Source organism: Monopterus albus, unplaced genomic scaffold, assembly GCF_001952655.1.
Source record: "Monopterus albus unplaced genomic scaffold, M_albus_1.0 scaffold34.1, whole genome shotgun sequence".
Taxonomy (NCBI): domain Eukaryota; kingdom Metazoa; phylum Chordata; class Actinopteri; order Synbranchiformes; family Synbranchidae; genus Monopterus; species Monopterus albus.
Window position 1 is genome coordinate 5,932,019 of NW_018127914.1, and position 22,776 is coordinate 5,954,794.

The 22,776-nt window shown below is 41.2% G+C and overlaps 2 protein-coding genes across 4 annotated transcripts; both read right to left on the reverse strand.

Annotated features, from left to right (window-relative positions):
- Positions 1–309: 309 nt before the first annotated feature.
- ints8 (integrator complex subunit 8) lies at positions 310–11,974 on the reverse strand. Of its 2 annotated transcripts, none has more exons than XM_020597298.1 (28): positions 11,884–11,974; positions 10,917–11,055; positions 10,194–10,368; positions 9,793–9,933; positions 9,507–9,578; positions 9,224–9,275; positions 8,912–9,091; positions 8,540–8,647; positions 8,151–8,303; positions 7,905–8,005; positions 7,026–7,167; positions 6,686–6,756; positions 6,297–6,472; positions 6,051–6,181; positions 5,776–5,886; positions 5,197–5,401; positions 4,993–5,114; positions 4,225–4,409; positions 4,094–4,127; positions 3,954–4,013; positions 3,770–3,831; positions 3,573–3,691; positions 3,350–3,453; positions 2,331–2,381; positions 1,866–1,939; positions 1,716–1,780; positions 1,494–1,537; positions 310–521 (listed from the first exon to the last, which is right to left on the reverse strand). In XM_020597298.1, the coding sequence occupies exons 1-28, from the start codon at positions 11,905–11,907 to the stop codon at positions 405–407; spliced, it is 3,018 nt and encodes a 1,005-aa protein (XP_020452954.1). In that variant the 5' UTR covers positions 11,908–11,974; the 3' UTR covers positions 310–404. The 2 variants fall into 2 exon arrangements, with proteins under 2 accessions (XP_020452954.1, XP_020452955.1); XM_020597299.1 differs by lacking the exon at positions 11,884–11,974 and adding an exon at positions 11,779–11,877.
- Positions 11,975–12,826: 852 nt separating this feature from the next.
- LOC109958572 (dpy-19 like 4) lies at positions 12,827–22,433 on the reverse strand. Of its 2 annotated transcripts, none has more exons than XM_020597301.1 (19): positions 22,154–22,433; positions 21,805–21,978; positions 20,770–20,891; positions 20,576–20,666; positions 20,312–20,433; positions 18,864–19,009; positions 18,521–18,644; positions 18,284–18,418; positions 17,881–18,012; positions 17,548–17,649; positions 17,371–17,444; positions 17,035–17,193; positions 16,773–16,892; positions 16,048–16,168; positions 15,774–15,830; positions 15,600–15,682; positions 15,323–15,455; positions 14,867–15,025; positions 12,827–14,347 (listed from the first exon to the last, which is right to left on the reverse strand). In XM_020597301.1, the coding sequence occupies exons 1-19, from the start codon at positions 22,245–22,247 to the stop codon at positions 14,183–14,185; spliced, it is 2,313 nt and encodes a 770-aa protein (XP_020452957.1). In that variant the 5' UTR covers positions 22,248–22,433; the 3' UTR covers positions 12,827–14,182. The 2 variants fall into 2 exon arrangements, with proteins under 2 accessions (XP_020452957.1, XP_020452956.1); XM_020597300.1 differs by having other exon boundaries at positions 20,770–20,894.
- Between the last annotated feature and the right edge of the window lie 343 nt (positions 22,434–22,776).

Below are 22,776 nucleotides of genomic sequence, written 5' to 3' on the forward strand. Positions count from 1 at the left end.
ATTTTAAACATTTCTTCAGGGTCATTTCAAATGTTAACAGGGTGCTGTTAACACTAGCTGTGCACCACCGTGTGTGTGTGTGTGTGTGTGTGTGTGTGTGTGTGTGTGTGTGTGTGTGTGTGTGTGTGTGTGTGTGAGAGAGAGAATGTAACCAAGAACATGTATGTGCCAGAAAGCATTGACTGAATAAGGTGCATACTGTTCAGTTCAGTTGTGTCTTGATTATCTTTACCAGGCTTTTGAAACCACTGTTTGAATAACTCAGGGCACAGGATAGTCAGGGGTTGTTTAAGTAAAAATTTCAGATGATTGCACATGGTCTATTCATTTGGAAGTTTATTTTCTACCACAAAATAAAAATGTATATTCCCTCCCTCCCAGAGTCCAACACTGGTTCATGTCTACTAGAAGTAGAGTTTAGCCATCGCTTGCAGGAACCTCTTTTTCCTCTTCTGTGCAGCCAGCTGCAGCACTTCCTCGGGGTTACTGGTGTTCAGCTCTGCCTGGCCAATCGCTTTTATCTGAGGAGACAGAGGGTTAGGAAACCTCTGGTACATCCAAAGTTTCTGAACTGCATCATTTCCCTTACTTGCATCATTCCTTCCATCTTAGTCCATCATGCTAAAGATGCAAGGACAAGCTGTGGAAATGAGACGTCCTTTGATCTAAACTAACCTGTTACTGGAACTTGCAGGATTACTTCAGGAGTGTTTTGTTTTTGAAGTTGCTGTTTCCCCTAAAATGGAGGTATCTACACAACTCTATAGTTGGTGCTAATTTTGTTGTCACTGCCTCTGTTGTAGAGATTTGTGTAAATGAAAAGTCACAGGGGCGACTGTTGTCCAGAGCTCTTAACATGATTTCAGTCAAATCATTTCTTACCCCCCTCTGAGTCAGAAGGAAAGTAAATGCAAGATTTGGGCTGCTGTCTGGGATAACCACTAGTGTCCGGGTGATCATCCTATGAAGTTAGCTGTAGTGGTTACCCTTCCTGCTGGTTTGAGATGAGCATGAGAAATTGACTGAAATCATTCCAAGGCTAACCTTTTGCCCCAGTGATGCTGTTTAATGCAACTTTTAATTTCTGACTCGCTACAATGAAAGCATAAATGGCAAAATGAGCACTACTGTATAGTCAGCATATCCACTTTTGAGGGAAACGGCACACTGAATTTGCCAAACTACCATTGACACAGGGTTCATGTACAGTTAGCTGTTTATCCAAATTTAGCCCACTTCTAAGCTGCTATTCCACTGCTTAGTGAACACTATTCCCAAAATTTGACCATTTAGCCTTTGAGAGAAACCAAAGTAGTAAATGTTTGTGTACAAGCTGAGAACATATGTAAGCCACTTAAAAAAAAAAAATCAATTTTCAGTGCTTTTCTTGCTGCACAAGACGCTGATAGAAACAGAGTGAAAAGCTGTTAATGATGAACTTTACATTTGGAAAAAAGTGTCAGTTTTTTGGTGCAGAAACAGGTCAAACTTACTGCTATTTGTTTCTTCTCAGTCTCGCCTCGTTTGTGGTGAATATCTGAACATGCAGTCAAAGGCGGAATCCCACTAAATTGGAGCTAATGCATTTATCCTAAAGAGTTCATGTAAGACTTAAAAACCAGGTGAAGGCTTCAAAAAGACTGTTAAAACAGCTTCTTAGTCTAGAGAGGACTGACTTTTATTTTTGATGAGACGATACAAAATAAAAAGGATACATGTGAGGTATTCCAGGATGGTGACGTCCCAGATATAGTCATAGAATGAGTCCATGGCATCATGACTGTGGTGATACCAGAAAATATTGCAGATGTTAGGAATAGCTCTGCTGGTTGCTAGGGGTTGCAGTGTGCCATGCTGTGCCATACCTGTTCTGTTCTTGAAGAGCTTTGAATACTGTCATGTAGTCGACTTCTCTCAGAAACTGGCAGAGGATGGCAACCTGAGAATGAGACGGTGTCAATGCTAAACATCAGGCACTGACAAGCATGTATGTGCACAACAGACGCCTCGGGAGGGTAAAGAGACAGGTGTGGCGTGACTGGGTGAAGGGGGAGGCTTATTTAAAGCAAGTCAGACTAAAACAAACCAACGCCAAGGGGCCTGTACAAGAGTAAATGTCCGGTGTAGCTGCTGAATATTTGAGTATTTGTTAAATTCATTTAGTCTGTCTCTCATTGCAATGTCTGTAAAATCTGAGCCAGGCTTCCAAAAAACGTCTTCCAAATGTCTGAGTAACCAGGTTAGTACAGTGCAGAGCAGATGGACTGAATGACAGTGGAAGACTGAATAAAACTGTTTGTCTAAGCATAGACTGAGAAGTCTGCTCTGACCTGTGTGTGGCAGTTCATCATCGAACAGCACTTGATCATCCTCTTCAAAACCTTTAAAAGAACAGTCACTGTGTTAATAGGGAGTTGATAACAGGGTCACAGTCGTCCACCCCCCCAAACAGATTTTGCTTGTATTAATTCTGCTGGCTGTTACTGTAACACCCCTCCCCCCCCCCCCAGATGTTCACAGGTCAGTATTTTTCTTCGCATTACCACAATCATTTTTTACATTCCTTTTGATAAATAGGTTAGTTAGTAATCCAGGTATATTTTTATGGAAACACACTGTGGGAAACTAAAGTTCAGTATGACCAGGAGTCATAAGTGCACCAAGTAAAACCTGTTTTGTATGGAAATGTGAATAGTGTTTTATGCCAAGGGTGAACCTGTTTTGCGTTTTAAAATCACATCAACTGTGCACAACAGTAACTGAAAAAGCAATTCACAATGACTCAGTATGTTGCAGTAGGTTTCTAGCTCCAGTTTAAATTTTTTTATTTTTCATTTATTAAACTGGTTCATACTAGTATAGACAATCTGAAGGTAATCGTGCTGCGTTTAATGGTGGGATGGGGGAACCATTTTGGGAGGAGGAGCTGCATTTACCTGCATACACTTTGACTAAAAAGTTGCTTAAATCGTTTAGATTTCACTTTACTGACTGTGGCATTTCAGAATGGATAACCTTAGCCGACTTGTAACTGATCTAGAGATTCTGTCAATGAGAGCGACAAATGGCTCCGCATGGACGTAGCTAAAGCATCCGCTATTGTATGTAGCTGTATAGGATAGCATTTATTTATTTTTTAATATTACCTTAAGATGTACAGTATGTATATATCTGATAATGATCGTGACACTCCCAAAATGGTGCATTTAACCAAAATTCAGCACAGCATGACAACAACCTTATTCTCTGTTTTGTAACTAGCCACTACAGAAACTAATTCAAAGTTGCACTGAATTTGATAAAATTCAACCTGTCAGTGAGAGTAAACTTGCTTTGAAACTGCGTTTACCTGGTCGGTGTAGACATCGGGGGGCACAGCTTTGGTAAAAAAGTCAGAGCACACGGCTCCAGCCTGGAGGTAGAAGTTCAGGGCAGCCGAGTACTGATTTGTCACTACACAGAGAAGAGAGGGGAGCTTTACTTAAAACAAACATTTGGATAACTCTTTGCAAATACTTTTCTGTGGCTCCCGGCTTTTCCTTTGACGTGGCAGCACAGCGGTTTCTTCTTACCGAAGTAGATGTCGGCCTGCGTGATGAGCCACGATTGGTTGTTGGGGTTCAGAGTTAGAGCGTAGGACACCAGCTCTTTGACAGTCACAGCCACAGCTTCCACATCTACTGCCTGTATACTGTTCAACACACATCATAGTCATCATAGGTTTTGTTCAGTTGGAATAAGTGTGTAGAAAGTTCAAACAGGTTCTTACTTTGGAAGAGACGACGGCCAGATGGAGAGGTGTTCTGCTGTCACCTCATTTACAATATCATCCTGAAGAAGAAAACATTTGAAGAACTTGAAGTGCAGACTTTAACACTTACTGTAAAGTCACTAAAGCACATCTATTTTTTGTTTAAAGGTAAAGTCAGTTTTCACAGCTCTGTGAGACGTACCCGCACTATGCTGTGGAGCCTCACAAACAATGAGATGAGAGTTGTCAGCACCAAAGGCTCCTGTGCAAAAAAAGATGAAACTCATTACTTTAGTATTTTCTGCCCCCCCCCCCCCGCCGACCCCTTACTACTTCTACTACTCTAAGCTTTTTGATGAAAGTGATGAATTTGCTCCTAAATGGGTTAAACCATGAAAACGGAGCATTACTCTTTCACAGGCGCATAATCAAAAAACCCTTTTGGAAAGTTAGATATTACTAGACATGTCTACCTGTGCAGGATGCCCATAGAGGACTCTCTATGTTTAATGAGGCCCACTCGGCCGTCGCTGTTCCTCTTATGTTGCACGGACATGCTGCAGATCTGAACCACCACGTCCCACAGCTCCTTGGCCGTGCGGCGACTCTCTTTGGGACCGGGGAGCTCCTTGCACGTGGATGCCAGGAGCTGACCGAGCTGTCAGAAGGAAACAGAAGTAACGAATGCTGTGAGGGACAAACCACAGCACTTAGTTTTAACCCACAAGACTAGATCATGACAAACTAAAGCAGCATTCTAAGCCATCATGGAGAGATGTCGGTGCTTCCACAAAAACCAAACTGAATATATATAGGAAAATGTGTATTAGATTTTATACAGTTTAAGAATATTTACTTTAAGAGTACTTCTGAAATGACATAGGTATTGAATATCGTTTTGCATTTCAGTACAAGTATCACATGGCTTACTTAAATCAGAGTTTAAGACATTGTGTCTAAACTAGAATGGCTGCATGTGTTGAAATTCACTGTTCTACTGTTTTGTCAGTGATTACTGTAACTTCAACAAGCAGTTCATTGAAAATGTCAAGGCATAAGGAAATTTGTGAGCAGCAGTGTTTGAGCAGTTAAGTGATGTCTAAATTAACATTTATATGAAAACTTTATTTTTTACCTACAAAAATGTTGGTAGCTTTCTGGGTTAGTCAAATGTAAGAGAGTGATAGGGATTATATAACTGTTAGGAAGAGGCAGCAGTGGAAGAACAATGCACTCTTTACCTTGATGTACGGGTTGTTCATGACCAGAGACGGTGGCACCTGCAGAGTCAGGTAGTCGTTCTCCCTCCAGTTCAACATGAAGGCGACACACTCCTCACCTACCACCTGACGCAGTGGCAGATCTGGACACAATAAGTAAATAAAAATCAGAGTTAAGTGACATGTAGATAAGGTAGCAATTCTGCAGTATTAGCATCCACTCACCATGGATCCTCATCTCCAGGTAACCTCTGACCCTGCTGACCAGGTCAGGGGGCGGCCGCTCCTTGCTGCCCTCGGCTGCCACCGTCTCGTGCGCTCGAACCTCCAGCAGCAGCATCTCATTCAGCATCACCTGCCTCAGCTTCGGGGAGAACTCTGTAACCAGCTCCAGGCAGACCGAGAACAGCTGCCGCGCGTGGATAAAGTCCTGATAGCAGGAGAGCATGATCCAAGCACTTCATGTTTAATGGTTCTCACTGCTTGGATTTCTATACTTTGTTTTAAATTTTCACTTAACCAGGTAATCAGTTCACAATACACACACACACACACACACACACACACACACACACTTTTCTCCTGGTGCAGAGTCAAAAAAGCTAATACAAACTTTAGGTTCCACAAAGACTGGAGAGAAGAGCCACTTGATCTCAAAACGCATTTCTCAGCATGTAATTAATAAATTATTTTCTGTAGGGAGCAGCCAACAGAGACACAGGTCTTTGTGCAACCTGAAAAATTTCACTTGGGCAAAATTATTTTTAAATTGGTTACATTTCTGAGCACTGAATAAAGCCAGACCTTTATTGAAATGCAGTGGAGTCCTTTGGCCATTAGGATGTACACCAGGTCCTTGGTCACCTTGTCTTTAATACTGAGGATTACAGTGATGTAGTCTGGAGGAACCTCCCACTGTACACGCACACAAATAGCATTTTATTTCGGTATGTATTTAATTACAGTAGCTCTTACATTTGGACATTTAGAAATCTGATGGAATCCTTTTATCTCATTAAGAGTGTTTAGACATCTACAGTAAAGTATGAGACAAGGCTGGATTTTTTTTGACCTCTGACCTTGCTGTTGACCCTCCAGAAGGGCCGTTCGGCCATGCCATGAAGTTCAATAAGGATCTGTCTGATCCTGCGAGGCTCCAGGGAGAGGATAAGCTGCTGCTCCAGCTGCCCGATGTTCACACTGGCCGAAGCTGTCAAAGGATGAATCGAGACGCACAAAACTCAGTGACCCAACGCTGGCAGAATTTTGACAAGAAATGTGGACATCGTTGACTAATGTGTTGCAAGAAAAATTGATCCCTGCACCTGGAATGTCATAGAAGGAAGGCAGGGGTTTGGCGCTCAGATTGACTGTGGCCGACCTCCTCCTCATCTGCTCCACCAGGAGCTTCCTCTCCTCCTCTTTCAGCAGCTCCGTGAAGAGCTTATGAGATGACACCACAAACACCAGAGGCAGCTCCTGCAAGCTTTCACACAGAGTCCTGCACAGCGAGAATGCAGACGAGTCAATAAATATGATCCAACTTAAAAATGTGATTTTGCATAGAAAACGTTTCATATAGAATTGGTGCTGTTTAATAAAAGTCTCAGGCACTGCCTACTGAACAACATAGTGCCCCATCTGCTTTTTGACAAACAGGTGCACTGTCAGTGTGCTTAAACATCAAGCCAAACTCCTGGCGTGTGTCACTCACTTCATGAAAATGGCCATGTTTCTTCGGGATGTTTTGGACGGACGCTCCTTTTCCAGTGAACGTGTGCAGACCTGCAGGATGAAGAACAGTGAACCTTTCAGTCTTACCACGACGAGAAAGCTTCAGGTCAGCCCCAATTACACACTTTCCTCCTCAAACCTCAGTGCAGCATGTACCACTAACAGATCATGTCTGTTGCAAGGACTGTATTAGTGTGATGAAGCCTTGGGTGCAACTCTTCATACAAACCTCGGTATAATGCAGTGCTTTGGCACCAGCTGAGATGAGGGGGCAGTGCTGACCTTTCATTATTTAAGAGTTTTGTTTTTAGCTCAATTACCTCTAAAATGAAGTCCACCATTCGTTTGCTGGGCTTGAGGAGCAGCTGCTGGAAACGCACACTCAGCACTTCTCCTTCCAGAGCATCTCGGACTGCGTTGCACACACAGAGCTTGTGGCAAACCTCGTCCAGGCCTGTTTCCCTGCACAGTGGTAGAAATAGTTTGCAGACTTTAGTGTGGGGCTCACTGTGCAACATGAGTGGCTTTGTACGTAATGCTCATGTTTTTACTGTAGCAAATAACTGACAGTCAATATAAATTTAATTTTTTCAGTTCAACTCTTCATTAAAAACTAAAACTGACCAGAAATTCAGGGCAAACCGACTGCAGAAAATATCAACTGGGATTTGTGGTACAGAGAAAGAATCTTTTAAAGTCGTCAGTAGATGAAATAGAAATGCCAACAGTGTGCGACTACAATAGAAGCGGTGCCTCGTTTCAGTGCATCACACATTCACTGTTGGTAATCTATAGCCTGGGTCATTCCATGGAAACTGTACATGTTGTCCCCATCATTTAAAGGCAAAAACTGTCAATATTGTTTTCAGACATTAATTCAAGTGTACTTGTTAGCATGAAGTCAAAATTAAACACTGCATATTTTTAGTTTTCTGTTAAGCTACAGTCAGTTTCTCATGTCCGTTCTGACCACTTCTCACAATGTGCGGTAATGCTCAATAAGTGTCTTTTGTTTTTAGAAACAAATGCTTCCCTCGTATGGGAAATGTGTTAATAAAAGTTAAAATAGCATGATGTGTCCATAAATTTCATGTTCCATCCCTGTCACACCAATGTATTTGTGCTCTAAAATACTGTACAGTTTCCATGGAATGACTTGCATTCTTTTAAATGAGTTTTGGATTGAAGTGTGCGCTCACCCTTGTTGGACTTTGTACATGAACTCCCTGAGCACAGAGCGTCGGAAGTGGCTCGGCAAACTGCGGGTTGCGTTGTCTTTGATGAAGGCTTCGATGACAGCCTATGAGAGGGTGGACATACAGGGCTGAATCGCTCAGCTCAGTTCGATGTCTTTGTGGATTTTCTCAGTTTAAGTTTTACATCGTGAAGTCCCAGGTGTATTTTTACACAGAAAGTGTTACTGTGAGTGGTGGGTCTGCTCTGACCTGGTAGTTGTGTACCCGGATCAGAGTGTTGATCTGATCGTAGGGTGTGGTTTGGGAGTCAGAGGGGTCACAGTCTCCTGTCAAAGCTTTGCATGCGTTCCAGTAACCGGCCAGACGCTTCTCATCCAGGTGGACGTGAACAGTCGAGTCCAGCTGAAGAACAAAATAGACAGGAAATACCGAGAACCACAAGCATACAGTACCAGGACAACACATTTCTGTGCACCGCGACTGCATTCTTGTTCCTATAAACAGCATTTTAAACAGTGCACTGTTTAAATAAAAAAAAAAAAAAAAGAAGCCATGGATGAACAAGGAGGTGCCTTTCAGTAAATCAAAACAGGCTGAAGTTCTACTCATGATAAATGTCAGTAAACAAGTGAATGTACCTTCTTCAACAGCTCCTTTGTTTGTCTGAAGTGATCCCTAGCTTTCTCAAAGGCTGGTTGGTCTGTGCAGCCTTGCTGGAAGAAAATACCTCCCAGATCATAATGCACCTGAAACACAAAATACAACAAGCTGGATTACAACTCACTAGCTACAAAATCAGTTATTTAAACTACATTTTGAAATTAAACACAAAATGAACATTCACAGCCACTGGTTTTCTTCAGATTCAATAATGCAAAGTTTAGTTTATTAATCCTAAACATATTCCAAGAGTTCTGACACAGTCTTTGATGTAATCTGGATTCGTTGTATTCAGAGTGATCTCAGCCTAAAATTAAATCCAGCAAGACCAAACTGCGTGGTCCTCCAACCTGACAGTGCAGCTCGTCAGCACTGATGCGAAGCCCCGCTGTCGAGGACTCCGTCTCTCCGTTGGCGGCCGCATCAGCAGCCAGCAGGTCCAGAGTCCTCAGGGTGTGAACGTAGAAGTCTTTCTTCAGCCGCACAGCTCCTTCCAGAACATTGATCGAGTCAGTCGCCTGTTCTTTCAGCTGAGAGCATAATGGCCCAAGAGAAGAAATTACATTTAATATTTAGTGGAAAATTAGTTTATTAAAATCAAAAAGTATGAGAAAAAGCATTTGAGTTTTTAAAGGATATGTATATACTGTACATTAACTCACCACACAAAGGATGTTGTCCGTCATTTCTTTCTCCTGCTGCACAATACTTAACCTAAGACAAGCCACAAGTGGAGAAAAGTCACAAATACCTTGATGTAAAAGCTTTAAACTCAAAGTAAAAGCTATTTGGACAGGTTCTATTTTTCCATCAGATCTGTGCAGTACGTCTGGATGGTTTGTACAGTGTTTCAGATATAGATATACATGTTTATTTGTTCGATAAAACAAAAAGCCTGTTCAAAATCAGAGGGTGGCAACAGGAAAAAGAAAGTGTAGCACGTACATGTTCATCTGGTGAGGTCCGGGTTTGGTCTGCTTCTCTGGAAAACTGTTCTGCACTATGGTTCTGATGGCCCTTTGAAAGGTGCAAGAAATATTGGACATAGGGAGAGTCACAAGAAGGATGTCAACATGTGATGTCCTGGTGCTGTATGATGTGAGCAATGTACTGGGACTGAATCACTTGATCAACACCAAAGAAAATAGTATTTCACTGCAATTTCAGGTCACAGTGGATTAGTCAGACAGATGTCTGACCCCCAGTTTGTTTTGTATCTGTTCTCACTCACCAGCGGTTGTAGATGATAACAGCCATGGCTGTGGTAGGAGGCAGAGTTGAGAGGTCCAGGTCCACATGTTTCACGCCTGGTGGCACTTTGCTCACACACAGGAGCTCGTTCAGTAACATATTTAACACTGGTGTGGTCAAGCTGGGGAGCAAAGGAGAACAGAACACTGCACATTGCAAGAACCTACACAGTTTATTCAACTGCACACATCAGAACAGAAGATATTTTCAACTCAGCTTTCCTGATAACTTTACAACTCTAATTGTTTAGGAAAACTAGTTTCAACATTTAAGCCTGTGATACATATTACAACAGTTTAAAGTTATTATTGTTCAAGAGCAAGTATTTGAGGAATTAAGCCGTATTGTTGATGTTGAATAAAAACTGCAACACACACTCACCCTTTCTCAAGTTCATCCAGATCCCACTTCATGTGGGCGGCTACTTTCAGAGCCAGCAACTTCAGGGTGCGGTTCCTGCGATTGTCTGCTGGAGGCTGCACCTGATTCTGCTCATTCACAGATGGCTTTGACGCCTGCTCCAGGAACTGGATGATCAGCTGCGCTGGTGTCGGGTCTGTGGGAAAAGGTATAGTTATGCACTAACATGCACTCAGGCCATTTTGTTCAGGGGGTTGTCACAGTGCTTACTTCTCTCATACACTTTTAAAATTTCTTAAATATACGAAATTCTAGAATAATTAGGCAACTGTGTTGCAATGTACTTTCAGGTGAATGAGACTGCATCACAGCCTGAAGTTTGGCATTTAAATGGTCAGCATTTTATAATGCATTCTAATGATAACTGGACTACCAATACCGTAATAATATTCTTGTTTAAAATGTGGCCATGTAAACACAGAAGACATGTTTGCCATACAACAACAAAATAAAGCTAGAAATGCTGGGGTGCCTCACCAACAGTTTTTAACTCCATATTGGACAATTATTGCACAAACTACAAGCAAAAACCTGCTGTTTCTACAACTGTAAACAGTTGCATTTTTGTTTATTAAACGTACTTTGCTAAAGAATGGGAGTCATCATAAACAAAATAATGTGCTTAATACAGTATAGTGTATTTAAAAGAAAATAAGCTATAGTCATGAGTAAGTGTGAGCTGACCTGGGTTTGATTTCTGCAGGTGTTTCTCCAGCAGGCTGCCATCCAGGAGGAACTCGAACCATGACGTCTGCAGAGGGGTGCTGGGCCGACTGTTGCCCACTGCAGCTACTCGGTCTGCAGCTTCCGCACTCATTCTCCCCTGGTGAACAGTCAACACGGATGTTTACATCATCACTGTGGCTGAAGGGTAATAAACTTTAAATTTAAGTTGGAATGTAACTGAAGTAAAGCTCTATGTAAGCAAAAGAATCTAAGTTTATATCATCTCATATTTGGACACATGGTTGGTTGGTTGGTTGACTCCTCATGGGGAACACTACTGAATCTGCAAAAACAGCTGACTGTGATGTCAATAGTCTGGGGGAGCTTTGTCAAGTCAGAGTGGTGTAATTTACACATCTGGATAGCGTCATTTGAGAAGATTGAAAAAAGTGCTGAAATTCAGCGAATGATTAGATAACTGACAATATAGTAATTCATTCTCACGCAAAAATGGGACATAATTACTTTAAAATGTAAATAGCTATGGGGTTTTCTTTGCCATATCTGTCAGTAAAATAAATATTCTGGGGTTCTGACTAGCCATAGAAAGAAACTAGTTAATTTTACACTAGGTTTGTCTTTGTGGTCTGTGTAACCTTGATTTGTTTTCACGTGTAATCCCGACTGGGCGGGGATTTCAACTTGGTCCAACGGAGCTGTAGCGTAACTGGCTCTAAACTGGGGCAGCCGTTGTATATCAAGCGCACCCTTTCCTATCGTTGTCTGTGGTGTCTGAAGCTAACATTGTTTGTGATAATATTCTAGATAACTGGCTAAACTCTACAGCCTGGCCCGCACATATAGGGACGGATTATCTTACCTTAATAGGACAAAATGAATAAACAGGGGATATAAGTGCTAATGCTAAAGAAAACCCTCAAAGACAAGTGACGGAACCGATACACAATGACTGCTGGAGTCTCACATAATTCATTCTGCGCTTCCCCATCTCCGCTGTAATTCCGGATCCGCTTCGATGTCAGGAAGACACAAGTTGCGCCACATTTGCGCATATTTATACTCTGGGCAAAAAAACAGAGAAAGCGCTAAATTTGTTGAACAGATGTTACTCATTAACTGTGATGCTTACACAGTAAACGTTGGTTGTACTTTAATTACACAAATTCTTCAATGCAGACTTGATTTGTTTGAGACTAATTATGTGGAGGACTATTATATCGACAAATAAAATTGAAAACTATAATAAAAAATAAAAGCAATAAGTTAACAGTTTACTAGCCATAATTAAATAGTATTTTAACATATAAAGTAATACTGAAAATCCTGGAATTTGAAAAATTTTAAAAGTTAATCAAAAACATTGTATTTATAATATTTTAAAAATTTGTACCCTTCACAATACAAAACAACTTAAGGGAAAGGAGAGGTGGAGCTATTTTACTTAAAAACGTGTTTCAAAATCATGACTGTTGTCAAGCTGTCGCCTACAAATTGATCAGATTGATACTGATATATTGTATAGCTGGGCACCTATATAAAATCCTGGAAAAAGCACTGAAAATGAATCTGTCTTGTGTAAAAATTACATCGATATTTCTGAATTAAACACTTAAATGCAATCAAATAAATGTTGTAATAGAAAGAGAGGATGAAGCACAAGAAAACTAAAAAGGTAACAGTAAGACACAAAGTTAACAGCCTTTATCATTTTTCTCGACTTGACTTTTCAATTTGTATGCAAGCAAGGAGGCTTGAAGAGTGGAGGGATGACTTGCAACAGGTGCAAAGGTTTAACCTTATAATCACATGCCAGAAATCAAAGGAAATGTTTCACAGCATTAAAAAGACAAAGCAATAAATATTTTGTATAAAAAAAGAAAAGAAATAAACAATGTATACAAACTAGCAACATTTCAGAGATCATTTTGTATTTATCAACTCATACACACTTAATATCCATCAGCATTTCAATAAAATCCAAAATTCACTACATGGCCTTTTGCAGGGAAACAGTGGTGTTGCATGATAGCACCAAGAGAAACTAGCAGATACTTCAGGTGAGAAGCAGTGGGACATGATGTCTCAGGGCTGAAGTTGTGACCGATAGAGATGGGAACAGTCTTAAGACCCCTCAGGCCAGAAACATGTCCATTTCAAGCTCTGCACGTCCAGTTGATGAGAGAATGATGAAGCATCATATATGAACAGCTTCACTACAAATCTGTTCTGTATCTTCACGTGCCACAAGCCAACTGTTACTTTCAAATACATTCACTGACAGTGGACTCCAGCAGTAATATTCCCCTTTGACAGTAGACACCTGCTCTTACTTGCAGAACACGTCACCCTATAAACAGCCACTTTCCCCATCAAAGAAGCAAAAGAACAGCATATAAACATGGGGTTCATGAGTATTTTTTGTGATGAAAACAAAAGGATAATTTTGTTCAGCTTTTAATTAGCTCTTCATCATCACATTAGCTTTCGATAAATGGATCAGCTTGTGATCTGATGTTCAAGCTCATAATTCAATATTTAATCATAATTACAAGCAAACTGTTTGTTAATCATAATTACTAAATGGTGGTCATCATAACTAATGCTAATATGCGTAGGTCTACCTGGTTTCTTTTGCTATGTGGTCTTATCGGACATTTTTCCTTTTAGGGCAACAAGGCTAACTTCATGAACAAACCAAGGTGGAGGGGAGCCGGATTATTCAAAGGCCATGTGACATTAAAACAAGGTTTTAAGAAAACTGCACTGGTTATGTCAAGACAACAGTATACTTCTATCAGTGGCAGAGAATGACAGCTTTACAGTATAGTATTCATATAAGCAAAAGTTGTTGTCTCAGCATAATGACTTAAATTGTGAACACAAGATAAAATGCCCTAAGCATCTCAGTAACCACAACTTCTGTACAAACTGAACACACAGATCTCAGACATTAACCTCCCTCTTCAGGAAATGCTCTGCAGTATCTGTAACACATTGCTTATAGAACTACAGTGCACTGATTAATATGGCATATGTCAACTTAATCAAGGTCAATTTATGTTGATTTTAAATCAGTATGCAGACCAACAATGTGCTCAGCTGATCCCTTTTGAATCAGATGTGCAACTTTCGCCCAAACATGAACAGTGATCAGACATTTTCTGTCCCCACACTGCAAAAACACTTTGCAGTCCTCTGTGTTACACTGTAAATATGAAGTGAAACACTGGAGCGAAGTGTCAGCAGGGAGGCAGAAACTGCTGTCAGTACTGAAAGGAAATGACTGAGTTCACTCTGTAGACGTGGTAGGAGCGATTCCAGAAAACTCTGGTGAAGTAGTTTGTGTAGGGCGAGTAGTTCATCTTCATCTCCTGGCAGAATCTTCCATATTTGGAGAAGGAATACATCTCTCCTTTGTCATAAACAACCTGAAAGGGACAAGATGATATCAAACATTATGGAGATTTCTTTTTATATAATCATTTTTATAAACTCATCTCATAATGAAACATTTCAGTTTGGGGTGTCTTTGTAGCTTCATAGTCAGAAAGCAGTTTTTTTGTAGTTAATGTTAATGAGACTTTAGGTGTGTGCAGCTGCTGTATGACAACAGTGCTGCAAGCTACAGTACTATTAAATTTATTTGGTGAGGGAGTAGAATGATCTGAAAAGGATTAGCACAGTTTCTGTGTATGACAACCTATGAACTCAATCTGTTTTTGGTGTTTTTATTGGACAGAATCAGTCTCATATTAACAATATTCTCCAATCTCTTTGTCTGAAGGAAAAATATTCCACATTAATTCTGATAAGTTAAATTTCATGTCAACCTAATAATGTTTAGCTAAGAACAAATTATATCTTTGAGTTACTAGAATTATTTTCAGTATATGACTGCAACATGCACCTTTCAAAAGGTTGGCACAAGTCTAAGTGTTGAAACTCACCTGTCCATTGGAGATGTCGAGCAGGTCTTTTATCCTACAGCCCTTATTAAGCCTAATCTCATTACAAATCGATTCCTCGATTATCACGTAGTTTGTCTTTTGAGACGTCAGAATCTTATAGATGTCCTCTGCAGGCCTCATTGCATACACCTGATAACTCTAACAGAGAAAAAGAAATGGATTTTAAAGGTCCTACATTTGCTCATGAACTCACCACAAAAAGGAAGAATCTTAAATTGGAAAAAGGCTATTATAAGCTGTCCACATTGTACTAAACTGCTTTCAATTTCAGTTTCTAACACGAGGTTGTTTTGAAATGAATCCAGTTCTTATTACACCCACCTGGTGTGGACCCAAGGAAGATTAGCTGATTGCTATGGCACTCAGCTAAAGGGGATTTTTTTAAATAAACACATTAAATAAACCACCAGCTTCTCAGCTTTATCAGTCACTCACATCTTCAGCCCTCTTCAGCAGGCTGATGTCGGAGTAAAGCGGTAAACTGGTCACAGCTGAACCTGAACACAGCTTCACTGTTCCTAACATCTGAGGGCTTCCTGCAAACACAGCTGCCACTGGAACATTTAACCTGGAGGAAGAGGAGACATTTAATGGCATAATAAAGACTTCAATCATATCCCTGTGAGAAATGTTGTTACATTTTAGAGATTTATTGGCAATAGCACTGCAAAAGGTATATCCCAGAGAATATCTGATGAATCTGATGTCTCACTTGATCCAGCTGATCAGCTCGACCGTATCTGGGTCGTAGACCTCCTGCAGGTCAGACAACTCCGCTAGGACACGAGGCCAGTACTGTAAAGACAGAAGACAGCAGCACACAGGAGATGACTCAACTAGAACTGTCCGACATAAAGCGCACTGAAAAGCCTGCTGAAAATCTCACCTCTCTCCATAAACTGAACCCGATGATGGTAGGAACTGCTGTGCTCAGGATCAGAGACTGAAGATTAAAAATAAAAACAACAAACAGCATTTATAGTAAAAAGTGATGAGAGTCCTCTGTTACAGTATTTTATGATAATAAGGATACTTTTTAGGTAACAACACAATTTAGCAAGTTTAATGCCCAGAAAAGCATTTATCCAAAAGGTTTGCATTTTTATTGTCAGTATGTTTGGAAAAGTTATGCAGTTCAAAGTGAGTCAGAGGCCACTCACCAGCACTACAGGGTGAATGGATTTCAGTTTGAGCCACTTAAACACAGTCATCCAGAGGTCAGGCGAACACACACCAAATGCTGTAAACATGCAGACGTATGGCGTCCACAAATACTTCATCCTGCGTGAAGAAAGAACACGGTTCATGTCTAAGCCTGAGTTCAAATCACAAGCCATAATGCTCGATTCGGATTTTTTTTTATCAGGTCTGATCTTTTTGTGTTGATGCATCACATTCGTGTTTTTAAGTGACACATATCCAGCTCCAAAGTGAACACAGCTGAGGTCCTAAACTGCCATGCATAAGCAGATTTAACTCAAATATAAGTCATGTGTGTACAATAACAAGTGTGCAGTGGTCAAATCATACAGTTTCCTCAAAAACTGCTCTTTTACAATATGTTGCGTCCAGTTTGATTTGATCAGAAGCTTCTTCTACATTACATTCTGAGGTATTCCTAATATTCTGACCCTCTCATGTATGTAGCTGGGGAGGACAAAAATATAGAGACAGCCCTAAATATAATGTAGCCCAGTACAACACCACCTTTAATTATGACCTCAATAATAAACAATTTCACCAAACACTGAACATTTCGAGCTTCATAAACACAGATGTTCAGGTGGAAGCGTTGCATTGAATTGCATGCAGGTGTAGGGGTGTACCTAATAAAGTGGCCGGTGAGTGTATGTTCTAAAACACACCTTTATGCTGACAATCTTACCCATCAAACAGCAGAGCCAGGGCTCCAAAAAACAAGGTGTGAAAAACGTGATAAACGACCTCAGGCTGCTCTCCTATTTGTCCATCTTCAAGTCTTAGGTTGGTTTTCATTGGCTGACCACTGAAAAAGAAGTGCAAATTCTTTCAGCATCATGACATTAAACCTACAGCCAAAGGCACAACCATGATGTTTAATGAATGTTCTGTCCAATATTATTTTGGAAAGCCACCAAATTGAACTGCGTGTGATATAACCCTCCAACCTGAGTCTCCTGTAAATGGTCTGCAGGGTGGACAGCAGGCAGACGGTGAGCACCAGCAAGTAGAAGGGGAGGACTGAGGCCTGTGTCAGTCGCAGAAATAAGTCCTGCCCGGGTCTCTGGAAACTCTCTTGGCACATGAGGAGGTTTGTGATGAAGTCACTAACGGAAAAGAAAGCACTGCTATTATATGATATTATATAACTTGAAAATAAGATACTAGAAATATGGACAGGCTTCAGAACTACAGAGAATATTACCCACACCATGCCACGGGTTATTTAATCCAAAGCATCCAGTACTGTAACAGGAAACTCAAATGACAGTACACTAACTCACCTTGTTGTGTTGAGCCCAATTTTTACTTCAAGGAATTTCAATATGAAGTCACCTTCACTTACAGGTATAAGTTTCTGTAAATAAAAAACACTGGTTATTATCTAAGAACTTAACAGCTACAGTTGAATGATCTTAACTTCTTCCACAAAGGGACCAACTGAGTGCTCGCAGCTTTACCTTGACCAAATAACTGAAGGTGATCCCTGTAGTAAAGACCAGGTGGAAATGTAGGAAGAGCTTCATCACTCTGGCCACAAGAGGACCCATCTTCATCTTTTGCTGGAATAAAAATACAGACAAGAGCCATTTTTAATTAGTTAGTGGGAAAAGTACAAAATCCCCATGACTGAAAAGAAAATTCTTTATACAGTTACTTGATAAATTAGCTCAATGATCAACAGTGATGATTCTGAATCAAACTAATGTGAAATTTCACTCATGTAAAATCAGCAAATCCCTGTAATGTGTTATCTAATGTGTTGCTCTGATGTGAGGAGCAGCTAACTCTACCTGGAAGTACCTCGCAAGCACTAAGCCAATCAGGAGGCCGAGTAGCGGCGAGCTGAGCAGGGTCGCGTTCTGAAACTGGAACAAGTACACCAACAACAAGGAGCTGAGGTACACCTTGTGGATGTCGGCCATCTGTACATAAGAAAGACAGACAGTGAGAGCGAAGAGAAAGAAAAAGTGTGACAGTGCAGGATCTAAAGATAGTACACATGCAGGTAGTTTTACCACCTACATTTTAGGAATACATACTGTATCTATTGTATATCTGAGTTGCTGTAGTAGTTAACAGAAGGACAACTATCAAAGGTTAGCGTGGCCAATGGGTGAATGCATCTACAGTAAATCACTATATTAAAAAGGGAAGTTGGATGAATGTGGTCCTCATTAGCCAGGACTGTGTTACCTTACGTGATGGCACCAGGTCAAAAGAGTCGAGCAGGAAAAGACAGAGGCCTTGGATGAAGAGCACATAGTGACTGTGCTCCCAGAGCAGGAGGAAGGTGAAGGTGCTGACACTCATGGTAAGATAGCAAAACATCTACAGGGGAATACAGTTTTAATCAGTGTGTGCAGGTGCAGAGTTCCACCTGACTGATTCTGTAGTGAAATATCTCAAACATAAGCATCAGGAGAGGCTCACCTCAGTGGCAGAGCTGATGTTGTTACACAGAAATCCAGTCAAAGCTGCCACCTGACAAGAGAAGTAAGGAAGAGCCCAGCTGTCCCGCAGAGGAACAGCATGGTCCACTTTGGTTATGTCCGGTCTGTGGGAGAAATGAAGACGACCAGTCACCATGAAGCAGAAAGGTTTGAGGCATGTCTTAATGCTTCTGTGATCACAGTACAGGTGGAACGACAGGGGGACTGGAGAAAGAACGAGCACCAGGAAGAAGGCAACTTGAGCTTGTCAAATCACTTTGGTGAGGCACATGGAGAAATCTCACACAGACGTAGAAGGAGCAGTGTGAAAGTATTCTTCTCACCTGTTGATGACATACCAGGCCACAGCCAACATTCCAGCCACCCAGGTGCCGCTCATCACCCAGCTACATACAAACAGGGCAGTGACGTAGACAGCCTGGAGGCCGAAGACCGTGCCAACGTAGAAGTAAATTGGCTCCACAAAGTCCTGAAGGCACAAGGACAGAAGCAGCACTTTTGTCAGTTTGGTTTTATCAACAAAAACACTCTTTGCCTGTATCAGCTATGTCTACACTGTAGCTGTTGAAAGTAACAATGTCAAGGCCAGAAATCCAACATCAAAAAGTAAAATGCTAAAACTAGGTGATGAGCCAAATGACACAAATAAGACAACTTGGCAAACTCACAGATGAGTCTGTGTTGTTGTGTACGTGTTTCCTGCTGGGGCCCACTGGCTTCAAGTCTTCATTTTGTTTTGCCAGATTTGATTTGCTATACTAACCCAGTATCAGATGATGCAATGCAAACTTCTCCCCAGCTTTCTGGCACAATGGAGACTGAATACTTTATTTCCTAATCCAATGACAAGCCCTCTGCATTTGTAGTGTTTATTCAGGGCTTTCACAATGAGGTTCGCTACACTGGAATTACACCATTTGAATTCCATCCAGCTCAGTTTATGCTGTCACTGAGTAGACTGAGAAAAACAGAAACAAACAAGCATTTCACATGCTAAACCACTGCATCAAAGAAAGTCTGTTTACTGTGATGCTCAATATGCTGCCTTGTTTTAGACCACTTGTGTAATTCATACCACTTCACCAACTGTACAACCAAACACTTCTTCAAGCCTTTAAGGTGAGCTGAAGCCCACTGGGCCCCTTAAAGAAAGCATGTGTAACTTATGCTGATGTGGTTGGGAAGGAAGAATGACTGAGGGAAAAATGTGTCATGAAAAACTTTTCTGCTGTGCTGTAAGAATTCACAGTGATCTCTCCGGAGAAACACTGTAAACATGTTCTATGTAACATCTTATAAACATGGGAGTAGCTTATCTGTGGGACAAAGTGAGACAAGCCCAAGGACACCTGGCACTGAAGAAACACTGTATAAATTGCACAAACCGCTGAGGCAGATCTTGCTCAGTGAGAATGTGCTTTTCCCTTCTCCTCTTGAACAGTTAATGTATTAGGATTTTCTGCAGATTCTTTATTTTTCACAACAAATCTGATAAAGTTTCAGCCGGTCTGAATTTTCTAACATTATGGAGCAAAACCTTCCCTCCAGAGGAGGTTCAGTGTGATAGGCCGACTGGCGAATGGCAGGAAAAACGCTGCCTTTTCTAATTTGTTTGCCAGCGTTTGTTTGCTTTAGGGATTGTACCGGTTCAACATCTGATTGTTCTTTTGACACATGCACCTTGCATCACATATATGATAAACATATGGTCCAAACTGACAATGTCCTCATTGTACTTCATTATAGTGAACTTTGAAGCGAAAAGACTGACCTGGCTGCCTGTGACTCTGTATATGTAGCTTGTGATGAGCTCTGGATACAAAGACAGTCGCTTCACTGCGTTGATGGTCTGACCTGAAACAGTCCTGTTATCTATCGTGAGCTCATAAAACCCTGCGAAATACAAAGCAAAAATGATGATAGAGAAAAGTGTGACGTTCATGATGTGTTATTCCAAATTACTGTCCCTTTGGTGCTGCATTTTGTTAGAGGTTACATTTTTTTCTTTAATTAGAAGCAGAAAGGCTAACAGTACCTCTTTCAAAAGATGTTGCTGCCAGCATGTGCTTGTAGTAGTAATAATAAAGCCCACTGCCTGCTTGGAAGGTGATTTCACGTTCCAGCTCCTGAGAGAGAACATGTGCACTTAACTAAACTTTAGAATTAAAATTATATGGCAGTGAAGTCAAAAAGTAATAAAAGCACATGAATAAAAACGAAGCCACCCACCTGTCTAGTGGAAAACCAGAACTTCCTGTCATGATATGTAGACAGATACCCGGCATAAAGTACACCGCAGGCAACTGCTGCCAGACATCCAAAGAACACCCGCACCAGATGCTGCAGGAAACCTGCTGAGGAGCAGAAGTAGTTTTGTGGGGTTTTTTTTTTAAGGTGGATACTGTATTATTGCAAATTGTTGATGAACAATGCTCAAGTGACCTTGAGCAATAAAGGTTTAAACTGATCATGCTGAACTCAATGAGTAAGGACTTTCTCCTCATGCTGATATATATGCATAGATATGGAAAAACCACATCTCAAAATGTCTAATGGTTGACCACAGTGGACTGCAAAACTGAAAGTAAAACTAAAATGATCCTTTGTGTTGTATTATTTCATTATCTTTGTGGACTTCAGCTCGGTGTTCAACATCCTCCACTCTAAAGTGACCCAGCTCACTGTGTCTGCCCCCACAGGCAGGAAGTAGCAAGTGAGACCAGGGAAAACCACCTCCAGCACCCTGACTATCAGCACAGACACACCCCAAGGATGTGTGCTCTCCCTGCTGCTGTTTTCCCTCTACACAAACGACGAACCTCATGGGACCCCTCTGTTAAACTCCTAAAGTTCGCAGATGACATCGGTCTCATCCGACACTGTGACAAATCAGCCTAGAGATGGGAGGTTGAAGAGCTGGCCCTGTGGTGTGGTCGCAACAACCTGGATCTGAATGTGCTCAAATCAGTAGAGATACTCAGCAGCACTGTATCAGCAGTAGAGTTCCTCAAGTTCCTGGGCTCCACTATCACCCAGGACCCGAAGTGGATATCCAATATCAGCACTATCACCAAGAAGGCACAGCAGAGGATGTCGTTCCTGTGAGCTGGGACCAATAAAATGCCTCCCTGACAGTGTTGAATGATGGATAAGAAGCTAAAGTACTTATCAGAAGGAGTAAAAGTGGACTGTCAGAGATTTCTTTATGTAGGTCACAAATGACAATGGCAAAAGTATACTGACATATACAGGAAATAAACTTACAAGCAGACGAGCTCTTGGACTTTTTGACAGATGTTTTGAGTCTGCTTGAGTCCTCCTGTTTATGGTGGCTATCATCTTCTTTAACTTCACGTCCATCTTTCTGCTCCAAGTTGTCCTGTGCTCCACAGCTGGAAACACTCACCCCTTCATCTGTCTTCACAGGATCATTAATACCTATCCATGTGTTACAACAGACAATCCAGCTGTGATCTTATCGGTGCACACATCTACTGTAGATCAGACTTAACATTCCTCTGGAAAAGTTAATTGAACTTTACGTTACTGGATGCTTCTGCACAGGAAGTTAAATGGTGTTCAGTTAGCAAACTGCGAAGTTATCTTAACTTACGTTCAGTCTGCAGCTGAGGATCATTTCGGCGCTCCTCTTCTACTTGATCCTCCTTCAAAGTCTCTGCAAGTTTCCGACATCTTAACTCAGTCATGACGAGAGAAAAATTAATCAGAGAGGACTTTCCTTATGGTTTGAGACACCCGCATGCTAGCTAAGCAGTTAGCTGATACCGAAATCCAATAAGTATTTGGATTTACGTTATACCGGCGTCGCAGAACAAGATAATCTTCCTTTTTCTACATGGACTTTTCTTGCACAAATCTGCAGAGTGGCACTATCTCACCCGAAGTGTTCACTGTGATGTTGACTGTGTGGAGGACTCAGTTTAGCACCGCTGCTGCAGGGAGACGACCGGGACGTGGCGGAAGTTGTGAATAGCTACAAAAAGCAACGAAGAAGAGTGAAGACCAAACTTCACTGCAGGTCCTTGTGATTTTAGAAACCTGTCACATTATCATTTCCCTCTTAAAAACTACGCCAGTATAATCAGTGTTTTTATTCATCTTGAATGCGTTATATATCCTGTTAATGCAGGTACTTGTTTATGGCGTTTTATTGCTCAAATAGACAGAAACAAATCAATAATGTTGAATGTAAATTATCATTCTCTGGCTCCAGCA